Raw genomic sequence first — 12368 nt, forward strand, 5'->3', positions numbered from 1 at the left:
TTGTTACATTCCATGTCTTTATTGAAAATAACCTACCCCCACTTTGTAAATCTAGGTCAGCAGCTGAGGGCAATTTATCACTGACCATTGCTCAGTCATATGTTAATGTTTGAGCAAGGCCATAAAAGAGTTACATCATATTACCTCTGACCAACTTTCAAGGCAATGAATCTTTATAAAGCCCAAGCACTGGTTATTGACAAGCTACATTCTCTCCTGACAGGGCCACAGAGAACATCTCCATCATGAGCTTCAATGGAAAGTTTGAACTCCAGTCCCAGGAAAATTTTGAGCCTTTCATGAAAGCCCTTGGTAAGTATCAGATACATGTAATTATGTTTAGTGTGTGTTGCCTCTATCCATATGTAGTGTCCAACATTGGTTAAAATTAGTCTATTGCGTGCAGGCATTCAGGATTTAGATGAAAATAATTTTAATTTCTAATATTGAATTTTACTGTCCTTACTTTTTATACATTAATATGTATTTAAAATACCTAACACTGTACATGTGATCTTATGCATTCATGAAAAGAACACATAATGGAATGAGTCTCTATGATTGACGTGCAGGAAACATTGCATACAATTCTCTGGCCTGTATTATGCAGGAGATCAGTCTAAAATACCATAATGGTCCCTTCTGCCCTAAGAGTCTGCGGGCCAGATCCTCAGCCACTGCAGACCGGTGTGAATTTCCACCTAAGTCAGTGGAGGTGTGCCAATTTACACTGGCTGAGGAGCTGGTCCGAGGAATCTAGTAAATGAATCTCTGTTGATTTTGCCTTGACTCTGCTAATCTGTCACTCTGTTCATTTTGTATGGAACCTCTGATTCAATTGCTTGCCAAGAACTAGGTAAAATGGGCCACTTATTTAGGTGCCTGAAGGTAGATTTAGGTGCCTACTTTTAGACACTCAAGTTTGAAAAATGTTGGCTTACATTTTCAATAACTTTCTAGCCAGGGATTGTATTTTCTCCAGTCTCTCTAGATATTCATCAGTAATTTGCTTTATCATTTCTTCCATGTATTGTGACATGCTTTTTACCTGTCATATGTACAATTGGCTTCAGGATTTTGAGGGATCCCAACCAGGATATTCTTGGGGGCCCTATTCCTCCCACATCTCCACAAAAATTCCTGTCTTCTCCCCTCCTCCTTCCACTTTCTTTTGCTTGATCTTTTCTTTCCCCTTAGACTTTCAAGGTGGGGGCAGAGGTGGCATTTCTTCCTCTTTCTAACCAGCCGTGTAGGACGGGGGACAAGTCCTGGGGTTGGAGACTTTCCCCAGACTAGACTATGAATGACATTGTTCATTGCACTCAAACAGCAGCCAACCGCACAGTCCTATGTTAACGTAGGAAGTGTCCCTCAGAGTGAGGCCACCGTGTACCAGTCAAGGAACCCCCTCAGCCGTGGATTTCACAGCCCCGAAAGCTGGCTCTGTTTGTGTGGCTTCCCCGTCTGCCCCAGAAGTAGCGCTCCTCAGAACGCTCCCTAAGCCTCGGCTTTTATTTCTGGCCAGGTCTTTCTGATGAATTGATCCAAAAGGGCAAGGACATCAAGAGCATCTCAGAAATTGTACAGAATGGCAAAAAGTTCAAGGTCACCGTGACAACCGGCAGCAAAGTGCTGACCAATGAGTTCACTATTGGAGAGGAGGCCGAGCTGGAGAGCCCAACTGGAGAGAAAGTCAAGGTAGGGGCCCGGTCCTTCCTTCGTGTAGGGCTGTGGGTTGCTGAGCATCTCCTGTGGGGTGCTGAGTGCCCTGAGAGTGCTCAGTCTTCTGGTAGGGGCCTTCTGCACCTTGCAGGATCCTGCCCTGACACCACGTCCCAGCTACACTATCCCACAGACAGGGCTGAACTGACATTGCCCCCAGTACAAAGCAGTTGATTTCTAGTGGACTTGTAGAACTTTATTTCCTTTTCATCTAACCCAGAGGTGCCCCAGATTTGCTCAACTAACTGCCACACCATCAGCTTGCCCCTGGAGAGCCACAAGATGCATCAAAGCCCGTAACTGCTGCTGGGCTAAATTCTCTGCTCATGTAAACGTGTGCAGCTCTTCTAACTTCAGCGGGATTACCCCCATTTACACTGGCAAAGAATTTGGCGCCTGGTGTGTAATAGGGATGTGTGGCCGTCAATGATTAGAGCACCCAGCATGCACATGGATCAAAGTGGAGCACTGCATGCTGGGACCCGTAGTTGCTGTGGCCTGAGTCCCAGGTAGTGAAGTTTAGGTGGCCATGGATTGTATTGTGTAACTTCATGGATTGATCTTGGCTCACAGCTTGGCCATGTGTGATTTATTGTAGTGGAGGGGAAGTAAAGCTCCAAACCGTAGCTGAGGGAAGCATTGCACAATGGAGAGGATGTCTGGCCACTTGGATGCCATGCCTTGCCCTGTTTTAGACAGGATGTCAGCAAGTCTCTTACACAGCCCGTGGCAGTGAGCCTCTGAGCCCAGGTCAACAGACTCGGGTTTACTGGGCTCAGGCCAAGGGTGACCAGGGGGAGGGATAACTCAGTGGCTTGAGCATTGGCCTGCTAAACCCAGGGTTGTGAGTTCAATCCTTGAGGGGGCCTCTTGGGGATCTGGGGCAAAATCAGTACTTGGTCCTGCTAGTGAAGGCAGGGGGTTGGACTCGATGACCGGTCCCTTCCAGTTCTAGGAGATGGGATATCTCCATTAATTATTATTTTTAATTATTTATTATTATAGATAGCAAGTGTAAAAAATCGGGACAAGGGGGGGGGGGTAATAGGAACCTATATTTATAAAAAGCCCCCAAAATCAGGACTGTCCCTATAAAATCAGGACATCTGGTCACCCTACTCACGCCACAGCACTACAAATAGCTGTGTAGACATTGCAGCTCGGGCTGGAGCTCAGGCTCTGAAACCTGGGGATGGGGTGGGCTTTAGAGCCCAAACTGCAGCTTAAGAGCACCATCTATCACAGCTGTTTTTAGCACTGTGGCATGAGCCAGAGTCTGTCGTCCTGGGCGTGGCGCTCACTGCTGCCATTGTCTGTGTGTCAGCAAAGTTTCAAAAGTGGCCTCCAATGTTGGGCGCCTCTCTTGCTGGGTGCCCTATTTTAGAACCCCGGGGCTTAATTCTAAGAGGTGCTAAGCACTTTCCATTGACTTCGGTTGGACGTGTGGCTGCTCACTGTTACTAGATTCCTACTTAAACTCATCTCTTAGCACCTCTGATAATCAGGCCTTGGATATCTAAAGTTAGATGCCCAAAACTATAGGCCACCCCTGAAAATGCGGGCTGTAACCGCTCTTTGCCTCAGTTTCCCCATGTGTAACATGTTTGAGAGCCACAGATGAACAATTCTGTAAAAGTGCTAAATACTGTTCTTCCAGACTAGTCAGCTGAATCAGGTTTGACTTCATGTGGTCTGTTGCATTACAAAAGAGACATTGAGTTCCATTTTATTTTCAAACAAGGGAATGATGAAATGTGGCAGGAGATGTACAGGCATAAAACAAAAACCTGCCCTCTTAAAGAAGGATTATGTGCAGGCTCTTTGGCTGCTCTGACTGCTCCTTCCTCTGCCCTTGTTTGCATGTGGAATTAGGGTTCATAGCTCTTAAAACTGGATGGTTCCTGTTCCTGGAAGGGAAAGGACACACACTATGGTTCACTTAAAACCCCAGCATTGGCAATTCCTGCCCCTCACTGTCTCTATCTCATCAGCAGGTGGCTTTCTAGATCTTTTGAAGGCTGGAGGAATTCCTCAGTCACCTGAAATACCACTGCAATGCTGCACACCTAGAGGTCGCTGAGATCCCACATGTGTTGTACTGGGGATAGCATCATGAACTTCTGGAGCAAACCACAGGCCACCAGCACTTGAGCTAAAGGAGAATTCTCTGCAAGTGTGGCTATAAGAGTTTTACCTTCTATATAACAGCCACTAGGGAGCATGTAGGTTGATACTATTTGTATTATCATACTGCCTAGGAGCCCCAGTCATGGACCAGGCCTCCACTGTGCTAGGTGCTGTACAAAAGGACAAAAGGACATTCCCTGCCCCAAAGAGCTTACAATCTAAGGAGGTAGACAGTTAAATAACGTTTTACTATTGAAGGATTTTACTTGTGTAATTTCAGTTAGAAGTGATGTTGAACCATTTAGGACTCATCTACATGGGGACATCCAGAAAAGTTAGTCTGAAGGAACTAAAGGTGTGAATTTGAAATGGATTAGTTACACCGCATTAAACTCCCGTGTAAACACCCTCATTCAAAATTATAGTGGCCTTAATTTGGTTTAGTAACTAAATGGAATTAAGGCCACTTTTAATTCTGAATAACAGCAGCCACACAGGGATTTAATGTGATTTAACTAATCCACTTCAAATTCACACCTTTAGTTAATTTGGAGTCTTACACTTGCCTAATATATCAAATAATTAGACACGTGAGTGCAAATTGGTCTTTATTCCACAGGCATTAATGTTCACGTCTCTCTTCCCCTCTACCCCCTCTCTATCAGGCTGTTGTTCAAATGGAAGGTGACAATAAACTGGTCACGAACTTGAGCAAAATCAAATCCATCACTGAAATAAAGGGAGACATAGTCACCAATGTAAGTATAAGAGGTTATATATAACATTAGAAAAATGTCATCACTTACAACATGAGACTATGGTGGGTGTTTCTAATGGAGACCAGCAAGAGCAAGTAGCTATCAGCATAGACTACTGAACCAGAGTACTGGTTTATACATGGGCCAGAACTTCCACAGGTATAAATTGGCATAGTTCTACGGACTTCACTGGAGCTATGCTGATTCCCACCAGCTAAGCATCTGGCCTATTAGGTAGTAATGTATGAGAATCAGTTCTTTTAAAGATATCATGTACAAGCGTGTGCGTAATTTGGCCTTTTATTAATGACCAGCATCTACCCCAGGTGCTTAAGTTTGGCTGGTCAATCAAGTGGCCATTTTAGGCCATTTTCAATGAGAATGTGCAGTACGCTACATGCTGTACACCCTTAATTATCCAACGGGCATTGGGGGCGCTGAAAAGTGTGAATAATCAAGGTTTCAGGTAAGTGAAGAATGTTTTCACCCTCATTGTAGTAGAAGTTGTGTAGTAGAAGTTGGCATGACCAGAGGAGGCTCAGATGACTGGTTTCAAATAAGCAAGGTCACACTGGACACACACATTTTAGAGTATTTATTAATATAGTTAAAGGATTAGCAGTGCAATTTAAAGGAGATACAGTTGGTTGGCCTTGGGCCCCACCCTGAAGTGTGGGTCTCTGGTCTGCGGGATCAGGGCCTTGATATGTGTGATATTTGCAGGCTACTTCAGTGAAAGACTAACGCTTTGTGCTTTTGATTTGGTTTTTAGATAATGACCCTGGGAGACATCAGCTACACGCGAATCAGCAAGAGAATCTAGCTATCCTGTGCATTTCCTATACTATGTAAAGTGTGCCCAATAAAGTACAGTTTGTATTAAAGCACCTTTGTTGTTGTTGTTGTTATTATTATTTTATTATTAGCATCCTCCTTGTCATTGGTGGCAATGCTGTGATTCACAGATGCCTATTGTAAGAGCTGTATTGGCCACAGTTTCTATCCATTTTCCTAGTGAACAGCTATCCATATCACAAAAGCCACCACCACAATTGGCACAAACTGGCTAGCAAGTTCTACACAGAGGACACAGTATGAATGGGCTATAACGACTGTACTACCCTCTGTGCCATAGAAGTGGTTCCTCCAGGTCAGCGTTGAGACCCATTGCTGCGGCCCATGCTGTATTCGTTCAGTTGCTAAACACAGGCATCACATTGTTGGTTCATATTCAATTTGTGAGCCGCCAGAACCCCCAGATACTGCAGTACTACCACCCAGCCAGATAGTCCCATTTTTGTAGTTGTGCAGCTGATTTTTTCCTTCCTAAGGACTTTGCATTTCTCTTTATTGAATTTCATCTGGTTGATTGCAGACCAATTCTCCCATTCATCTAGGTCATTTTGAATTTTAAGCCTGTCCTTCAAAGTGCTTGCAAAACTGCTCCCGGCTTGGTGTCATCCACAAATGTTGTGTGTCCTTCTCACTGCATCAGCCAAGTCATTAAGGAAAATATTTAATAATACCGGACCCAAGACAGACCTCCCTGTAGGTCCTTCCTAGATCCATCCTCCCAGTTTGACAGTGAACCACTGATAACTACTCTTTGACTAGGTTTTTTTCAACCAGTTGTGCACCCACCTTAGAGTAATTTCCTCTAGACCTCACTGCCCTAGCTTGCTTATTAGAATGTCATGTGGGCAGGGCTGGTGCAAGGAAGTTTTGCACCCTAGGCGAAACTTCCACCTTGCGCCCCCCCCCAGCCCTGCGGCAGCTCCCCAACCCCCCCTGCCCTGAGGCGCCCCCTCCCTGTGGCAGCTCCCCCCCCGCCCTGAGGTGCCCCCCCCGTAGCAGCTCCCCACCCCAGCTCACCTCTGCTCCGCCTCCTCCCCGAGCACGCTGCCCCCACTCTAATTCTCCTCCCATCCCAGGCTTGCGGCACCAAACAGCTGATTGGCGCTGCAAGCCTGGGAGGCGGGAGAAGTGGAGCGGCAACCGCACACTCGGGTAGGGGGCGTAGTTGAGATGAGCTGGAGTGGGGAGCTGCCGCACGGCTCCCCAGGCCGGAGGAGTGGGAAGCTGCAGTGGGGGAGGGTGCCTCAGGCGGGAGGGGCGGGGGGAGCTGCCGCAGGGCTCCCCACCCCAGCTCATCTCTGCTACACCCCCTCCCCGAGCACGCCGCCCCCGCCGGCAATGACAATAATTGCATGGAGCAGCCGCTGCGCTAGGAGAGGGAGTCTGAGTCGCACGTGTCAGTGCGCCGCCGGTAGCCCAGCCCAGGAATGCTGTAAAAAAAATTGGGGGCACTGCTTTTTGGCGCCCCCAAATCTTGGCGCACCGGCCCTGCATGTGGGACTGTGTCAAAAGCCTCACTAAAATCAAGATATAGCATGTCTGCTGCTCCCCCCATCCACTAGGCCAATAACCCTGTCAAAGAAGGAAATTAGGCTTGTTTGGTATCATTTGTTCTGGACAAATCCATGTTGGCTCTTACTTATCATCCTATTATCCTTTAGGTGCTTACAAACTGGTTGTTGAATAATTTGTTCCAGTATCTTTCCAGGTATCAAATGTCCCGTTAAGATGATGTTTCCAAACATTTAGACAGTTGAACACAGCTTCAGGAATATGAAACCAATCACACACACACACACACACTTCAATCTCACTGGGTTGTTGAAGGCCTGACCCATCTTAATGTACACATCTTCCACAACCCTCTCCCCTCACTAGTCCTTTGCACCCACCAGTGAGGCGTGCCCCATACATTGGGAAACACCATGGTAGATCTTCATAATACCATCTTCCCTCTTCCTGCCTTACAGTGAACAGTTTTGGCATTTAAAGTGTCTCCATTGGCCTCCGAGTTTACACCCATTGACATGAATTCAGCCGTTCAGAGCCATAGTTTCAGGCTCTCTGCAGGACAGTTCGGAATTTATTTTTAAACCTTAATTACCTTGCAGAGGAATTTTCTCCAATTTACTTGCAAGTGTCAGGTTGGGGATTCCCAGGGCTGGGGAAGGGGTCCCAGCTCCACACACACACCAACCCTCCCTCCTAGGTGCATCAGAGTTAAACTCCTGGAAAAAGTACCACACTTTATGATATAACAACACCTTCCCCTGTGCCAGGCAAACCCAGGGGAAGACCTCTAGGTAGTGTTACAGACTGCTTTGCCGCCAGTACACCATAAAGAATCAGCCCAGGGACAGATCTCTGGCAGGGGTTCCACAGAGTCCCTTGCCCTGACATAACCTGCTAATGGCGCTGTACAGAACCCAAACCAGTCTCCAGGATGATGTTAGCAGCATGGTCATGGTCTAGCATTCACTACCAGCGGATGAGAATTGCTTTGTAGGTGCATCTGTTGAATAAGACTAGTTACAGGAAGGTTTAAAGAGACGCTGTGTTAATACACACCGGGGCAAAGCTGGTTGTCAGATTGCTGTGCCTCTTCCATGCAGTGAAAATCAACACCACTTAACACCCTGCAAACATTATCTAATCAATCTTCCCAGCACTCCTGTGAGATGGGATTGGTATCCAATTAGACTCCAGGAGCTCAGTCTGTTTAGCTTAATCAAGAGGAGGGTAAGTGGTGACTTGATCACAACCTATGAATACCTTCGTGGGCACTTTAATCTAGCAGACAAAGGTAGAACAAGATCCACTGGCTGGAAGTTGAAGCTAGACAAATTCAGGCTAGACCAATGTTTCTAAACATCACTTAGAAAAGTTAGATGCCTGCAAGTCACCCGGGCCTGATGAAATGCATCCTAGAATACTCAAGGAGCTAATAGAGGAGGTATCTGAGCCTCTAGCTATTATCTTTGGAAAGTCATGGAAGACGGGAGAGATTCCAGAAGACTGGAAAAGGGCAAATATAGTGCCCATCTATAAAAAGGGAAATAAAAACAACCCAGGTAACTACAGACCAGTTAGTTTAACTTCTGTGCCAGGGAAGATAATGGAGCAAGTAATTAAGGAAATCATCTGCCAACACTTGGAAGGTGGTAAGGTGATAGGGAATAGCCAGCATGGATTTGTGAAGAACAAATCATGTCAAACCAATCTGATAGCTTTCTTTGATAGGATAACGAGCCTTGTGGATAAGGGTGAAGCGGTGGATGTGGTATACCTAGACTTTAGTAAGGCATTTGATACGGTCTCGCATGATATTCTTATCGATAAACTAGGCAAATACAAATTAGATGGGGCTACTATAAGGTGGGTGCATGACTGGCTGGATAATCGTACTCAGAGAGTTGTTATTAATGGTTCCCAATCCTGCTGGAAAGGCGTAACGAGTGGGGTACCGCAGGGGTCTGTTTTGGGACCGGCTCTGTTCAATATCTTCATCAACGACTTAGATATTGGCATAGAAAGTACGCTTATTAAGTTTGCGGATGATACCAAACTGGGAGGGATTGCAACTACTTTGGAGGACAGGGTCATAATTCAAAATGATCTGGACAAATTGGAGAAATGGTCTGAGTTAAACAGGATGAAGTTTAACAAAGACAAATGCAAAGTGCTCCACTTAGGAAGGAAAAATCAATTTCACACATACAGAATGGGAAAAGACTGTCTAGGAAGGAGTACGGCAGAAAGGGATCTAGGGGTTATAGTGGACCACAAGCTAAATATGAGTCAACAGTGTGATGCTGTTGCAAAAAAAGCAAACATGATTCTGGGATGCATTAACAGGTGTGTTGTGAGCAAGACACGAGAAGTCATTCTTCCGCTCTACTCTGCTCTGGTTAGGCCTCAGCTGGAGTATTGTGTCCAGTTCTGGGCGCCGCATTTTAAAAAAGATGTGGAGAAATTGGAAAGGGTCCAAAGAAGAGCAACAAGAATGATTAAAGGTCTTGAGAACATGACCTATGAAGGAAGGCTGAAAGAATTGGGTTTGTTTAGTTTGGAAAAGAGAAGACTGAGAGGGGACATGATAGCAGTTTTCAGGTATATAAAAGGGTGTCATAAGGAGGAGGGAGAGAACTTGTTTACCTTAGCCTCTAAGGATAGAACCAGAAACAATGGGTTTAAACTGCAGCAAGGGAGGTCTAGATTGGACATTAGGAAAAAGTTCCTAACTGTCAGGGTGGTTAAACACTGGAACAAATTGCCTAGGGAGGTTGTGGAATCTCCGTCTCTGGAGATATTTAAGAGTAGGTTAGATAAATGTCTATTAGGGATGGTCTAGGCAGTATTTGGTCCTGCCATGCGGGCAGGGGACTGGACTCGATGACCTCTCGAGGTCCCTTCCAGTCCTATAATCTATTAAATCTATGAAATGAGAGTAATTAACAATTGGAACAAACGACGGGTTTGGGGTGGATCTCCATAAGTGGCAATTTTAAAATAAAGCCTATACTTTTTTTAAGAGACATGATCTAATTCAAACAGGAATTAATTCAGGGAAGTCCTTTGGCTTGTGCTATACAGGAGGTCAGACTAGATGAGCACATGGTCCCTTTTGGCCTGGGAATCTATGAACCTGCACTTTACAGATGGTGAACAAAGGAACATAAAGGCCATATTGGATCAGACCAATGGCCCATCTAGCTTAGTATCCTGCCTTCTGATAGTGGCCAATGCCAGGTGCTTCAGAGGGAATGAACAGAACGGGGCAATCATCAAGTGATTCATCCCGTCACCCATTCCCAGCTTCTGGGAAACAGAGGCTTAGGGACCCCCAGAGCATGGGGTTGCATTCCTGACCATCTTGGCTATTAGCCATTGATGGACCTATCCTTCAAGAACTTATCTAATTCTCTTTTGAATCCAGTTATGGTTTTGGCCTTCACAACATCCCCTGGCAATGAGTTCCACAGGTTGACTGTGCGTTGTGTGAAAAATATTTCCTTTTGCTTGTTTTAAACCTGCTGAATATGGCACAGAAGGCCAAATACAAAGGTGAAGCTAAACTGATGTAATTTACAGTTCTTTCCAGCCTCACCAGAGTTCACATTTTTTTAGCTTAATTTAGACTTAACTCTGAACTTGGCTAGAGAGAGTAAGTGACTTTACCAAAGTCAATGACAGAGGCGAGATTGGAACACAGATTATGCTGGCTCTCTTGCCCATTGCACTAGATCGTATTCCTTACCACCAGGTAAGTCCAAGCTGAACTTGACATTTCTTGAACCATACCAAGTATGCAGGAAAGATATTGGCAGTGACATCTGTCAAGCTCTTCCTAAAGGAATCGTCCTTTCTACCCATTCCCCGCCCATCAGGGTTCAGTTCCTATGGCACACGAGCCTTAAAGCCACCCCCTGGCTATATACTACATTAGATCCATCTGTGGTACTCACTGCAGGCCCCACCTGCAGTTGCCTCACAAATTAACTTACACACCAGGCTTAAGCATGGTTGTTGTATTGAAACAGAATAAGCACAACACAGTTTGGTCGGCCAGCACGAATGGGGCCAAAGCACATTAGAACGCCGACAGTGCTCCAGCCCAGGTTAGGACTGGGGACTAAAGTAAGTAGGAGCAGTGAGGAGGACATCTCCCCCTCCTCCACTAACAGTAGACGGGAGCTCCCACACTGTGGCCGAGGGAAGTAGTGCTTCCCCGCCACTCCTTGCCCCGTTGGTTGGTGTGATGGAAGCTAACCATTCTGTTTCAATCTTCTTTGGACACTGGTTTGGGCCTACACCAGAGCCCTATTTCTGATCACCGTCCTAACCTGTTTTGACTTCATCCATGCTGAGATTTAAACCATTGTCTATGCACTTTTTACTTGGCAGGCCAGTGTCAGCCACCCTAGTTTATACGGCCTTAATGGTACCTAAATTCTTCTACCTAAGGTAGGATCTCTAATTAATCTCCATACTGGTCATAGTACTGCCTAAAGTCTGCTCCATTCGGCAGGTTAGTTCCTACACTACAAAATTGTTTTTGAACTATAGAAAAATGGCAGGAAAAGTGTCTTTACTTAAAACTTCCTCAGTGCCAAATCCTAATAGCTTTCCTCAGTTTTCACTCAATCCTCACACAGACAAGACTCCCTTTGGGCCGAACCCTGTAGTCCATCCTCATTTTTACTGGGTTCTATCCCCATCCTCACGTAGGCAAGCACCTGCTGACTCCAATGGGAGTTTTGCTTGAGAAAGAACTGATTGAAAGTCTAAGTGAGGGACTTCAGGATTTGGCCTTATATGAAGAGAACTAGCCCTAAAATGAATTATTGTGGAAGCGATGCTATAATGACCCTTTTATTATTTGTGGAAACAGGATCTATTTCCTGTGAAATATTTCTTAGCTGGTGCCCTGAGCTCCTGGAAGAATACTTGTCAAGAGCCACTCTCAGGAGATCTATGTGTTCTTAGTTAGATGGCATTGTGCTCATTACAAATAACCTTCAGATTTGGAAGAAAAGGGTTGATGTTCTACCAGATGTGCAGGAATACAGATAACTGGAAGCTATGGGGTTACTGCTTCGTGTGGAAGAGGCCTGATGGCGCTTCACTGGTGGGCTCAGCCATAACTTGGATCTTCTGGTTCTTCAGGGCTGCTTCTCTCATTTTGTAATACATGAACTCATTCTGTTGGAACATGCGCAGCTCCATCTCTGACTGGACACGCATGACCTGCAGGGATGAAATCAAAGGGCAGGCCAAGTGGTGAAAACTCTACAATCTCTCTCAAAGTAAAGAAATAAAGTACCTTCTAAGCTAGGATAGTGGCCTCCTGCTCCCCAGTTCTGTTAGATGGCTGAACATCGGTACCACCTAATCACGATTCAGTGT

General features: G+C 45.6%; 2 protein-coding genes across 4 annotated transcripts in view; one reads left to right on the forward strand and one right to left on the reverse strand.

The window, feature by feature from the left end:
* The first annotated feature begins 205 nt into the window (after positions 1 to 205).
* Positions 206 to 5494, forward strand: FABP1 (fatty acid binding protein 1). Its single transcript, XM_054030314.1, has 4 exons — positions 206 to 312; positions 1526 to 1698; positions 4515 to 4607; positions 5380 to 5494. The coding sequence occupies exons 1-4, from the start codon at positions 246 to 248 to the stop codon at positions 5428 to 5430; spliced, it is 384 nt and encodes a 127-aa protein (XP_053886289.1). The 5' UTR covers positions 206 to 245; the 3' UTR covers positions 5431 to 5494.
* Positions 3433 to 12368, reverse strand: part of SMYD1 (SET and MYND domain containing 1) — a 55205-nt gene continuing 46269 nt past the window's right edge. For 2 of the 3 annotated variants that reach the window (XM_054030311.1, XM_054030313.1), the window contains one exon: positions 10976 to 12209. In XM_054030311.1, the coding sequence (XP_053886286.1) occupies positions 12051 to 12209 (159 nt within the window). In that variant the 3' untranslated portion in view covers positions 10976 to 12050. Of the gene's footprint in view, positions 3630 to 10975; positions 12210 to 12368 lie in introns of those variants that run through there. The other variant, XM_054030312.1, reaches the window with a different exon arrangement.

The sequence above is a fragment of the Malaclemys terrapin genome, chromosome 5 (assembly GCF_027887155.1).
Source record: "Malaclemys terrapin pileata isolate rMalTer1 chromosome 5, rMalTer1.hap1, whole genome shotgun sequence".
Lineage (NCBI taxonomy): Eukaryota > Metazoa > Chordata > Testudines > Emydidae > Malaclemys > Malaclemys terrapin.

Excerpts from the sequence above, each read along its gene's own strand:
- FABP1 (XM_054030314.1), top strand. The coding sequence starts at position 246 with ATGAGCTTCAATGGAAAGTTTGAACTCCAGTCCCAGGAAAATTTTGAG. Across the intron at positions 313-1,525 it reads GCCTTTCATGAAAGCCCTTG|GTCTTTCTGATGAATTGATC; the intron begins GTAAGTATCAGA and ends ATTTCTGGCCAG. Across the intron at positions 1,699-4,514 it reads CAACTGGAGAGAAAGTCAAG|GCTGTTGTTCAAATGGAAGG; the intron begins GTAGGGGCCCGG and ends CCTCTCTATCAG.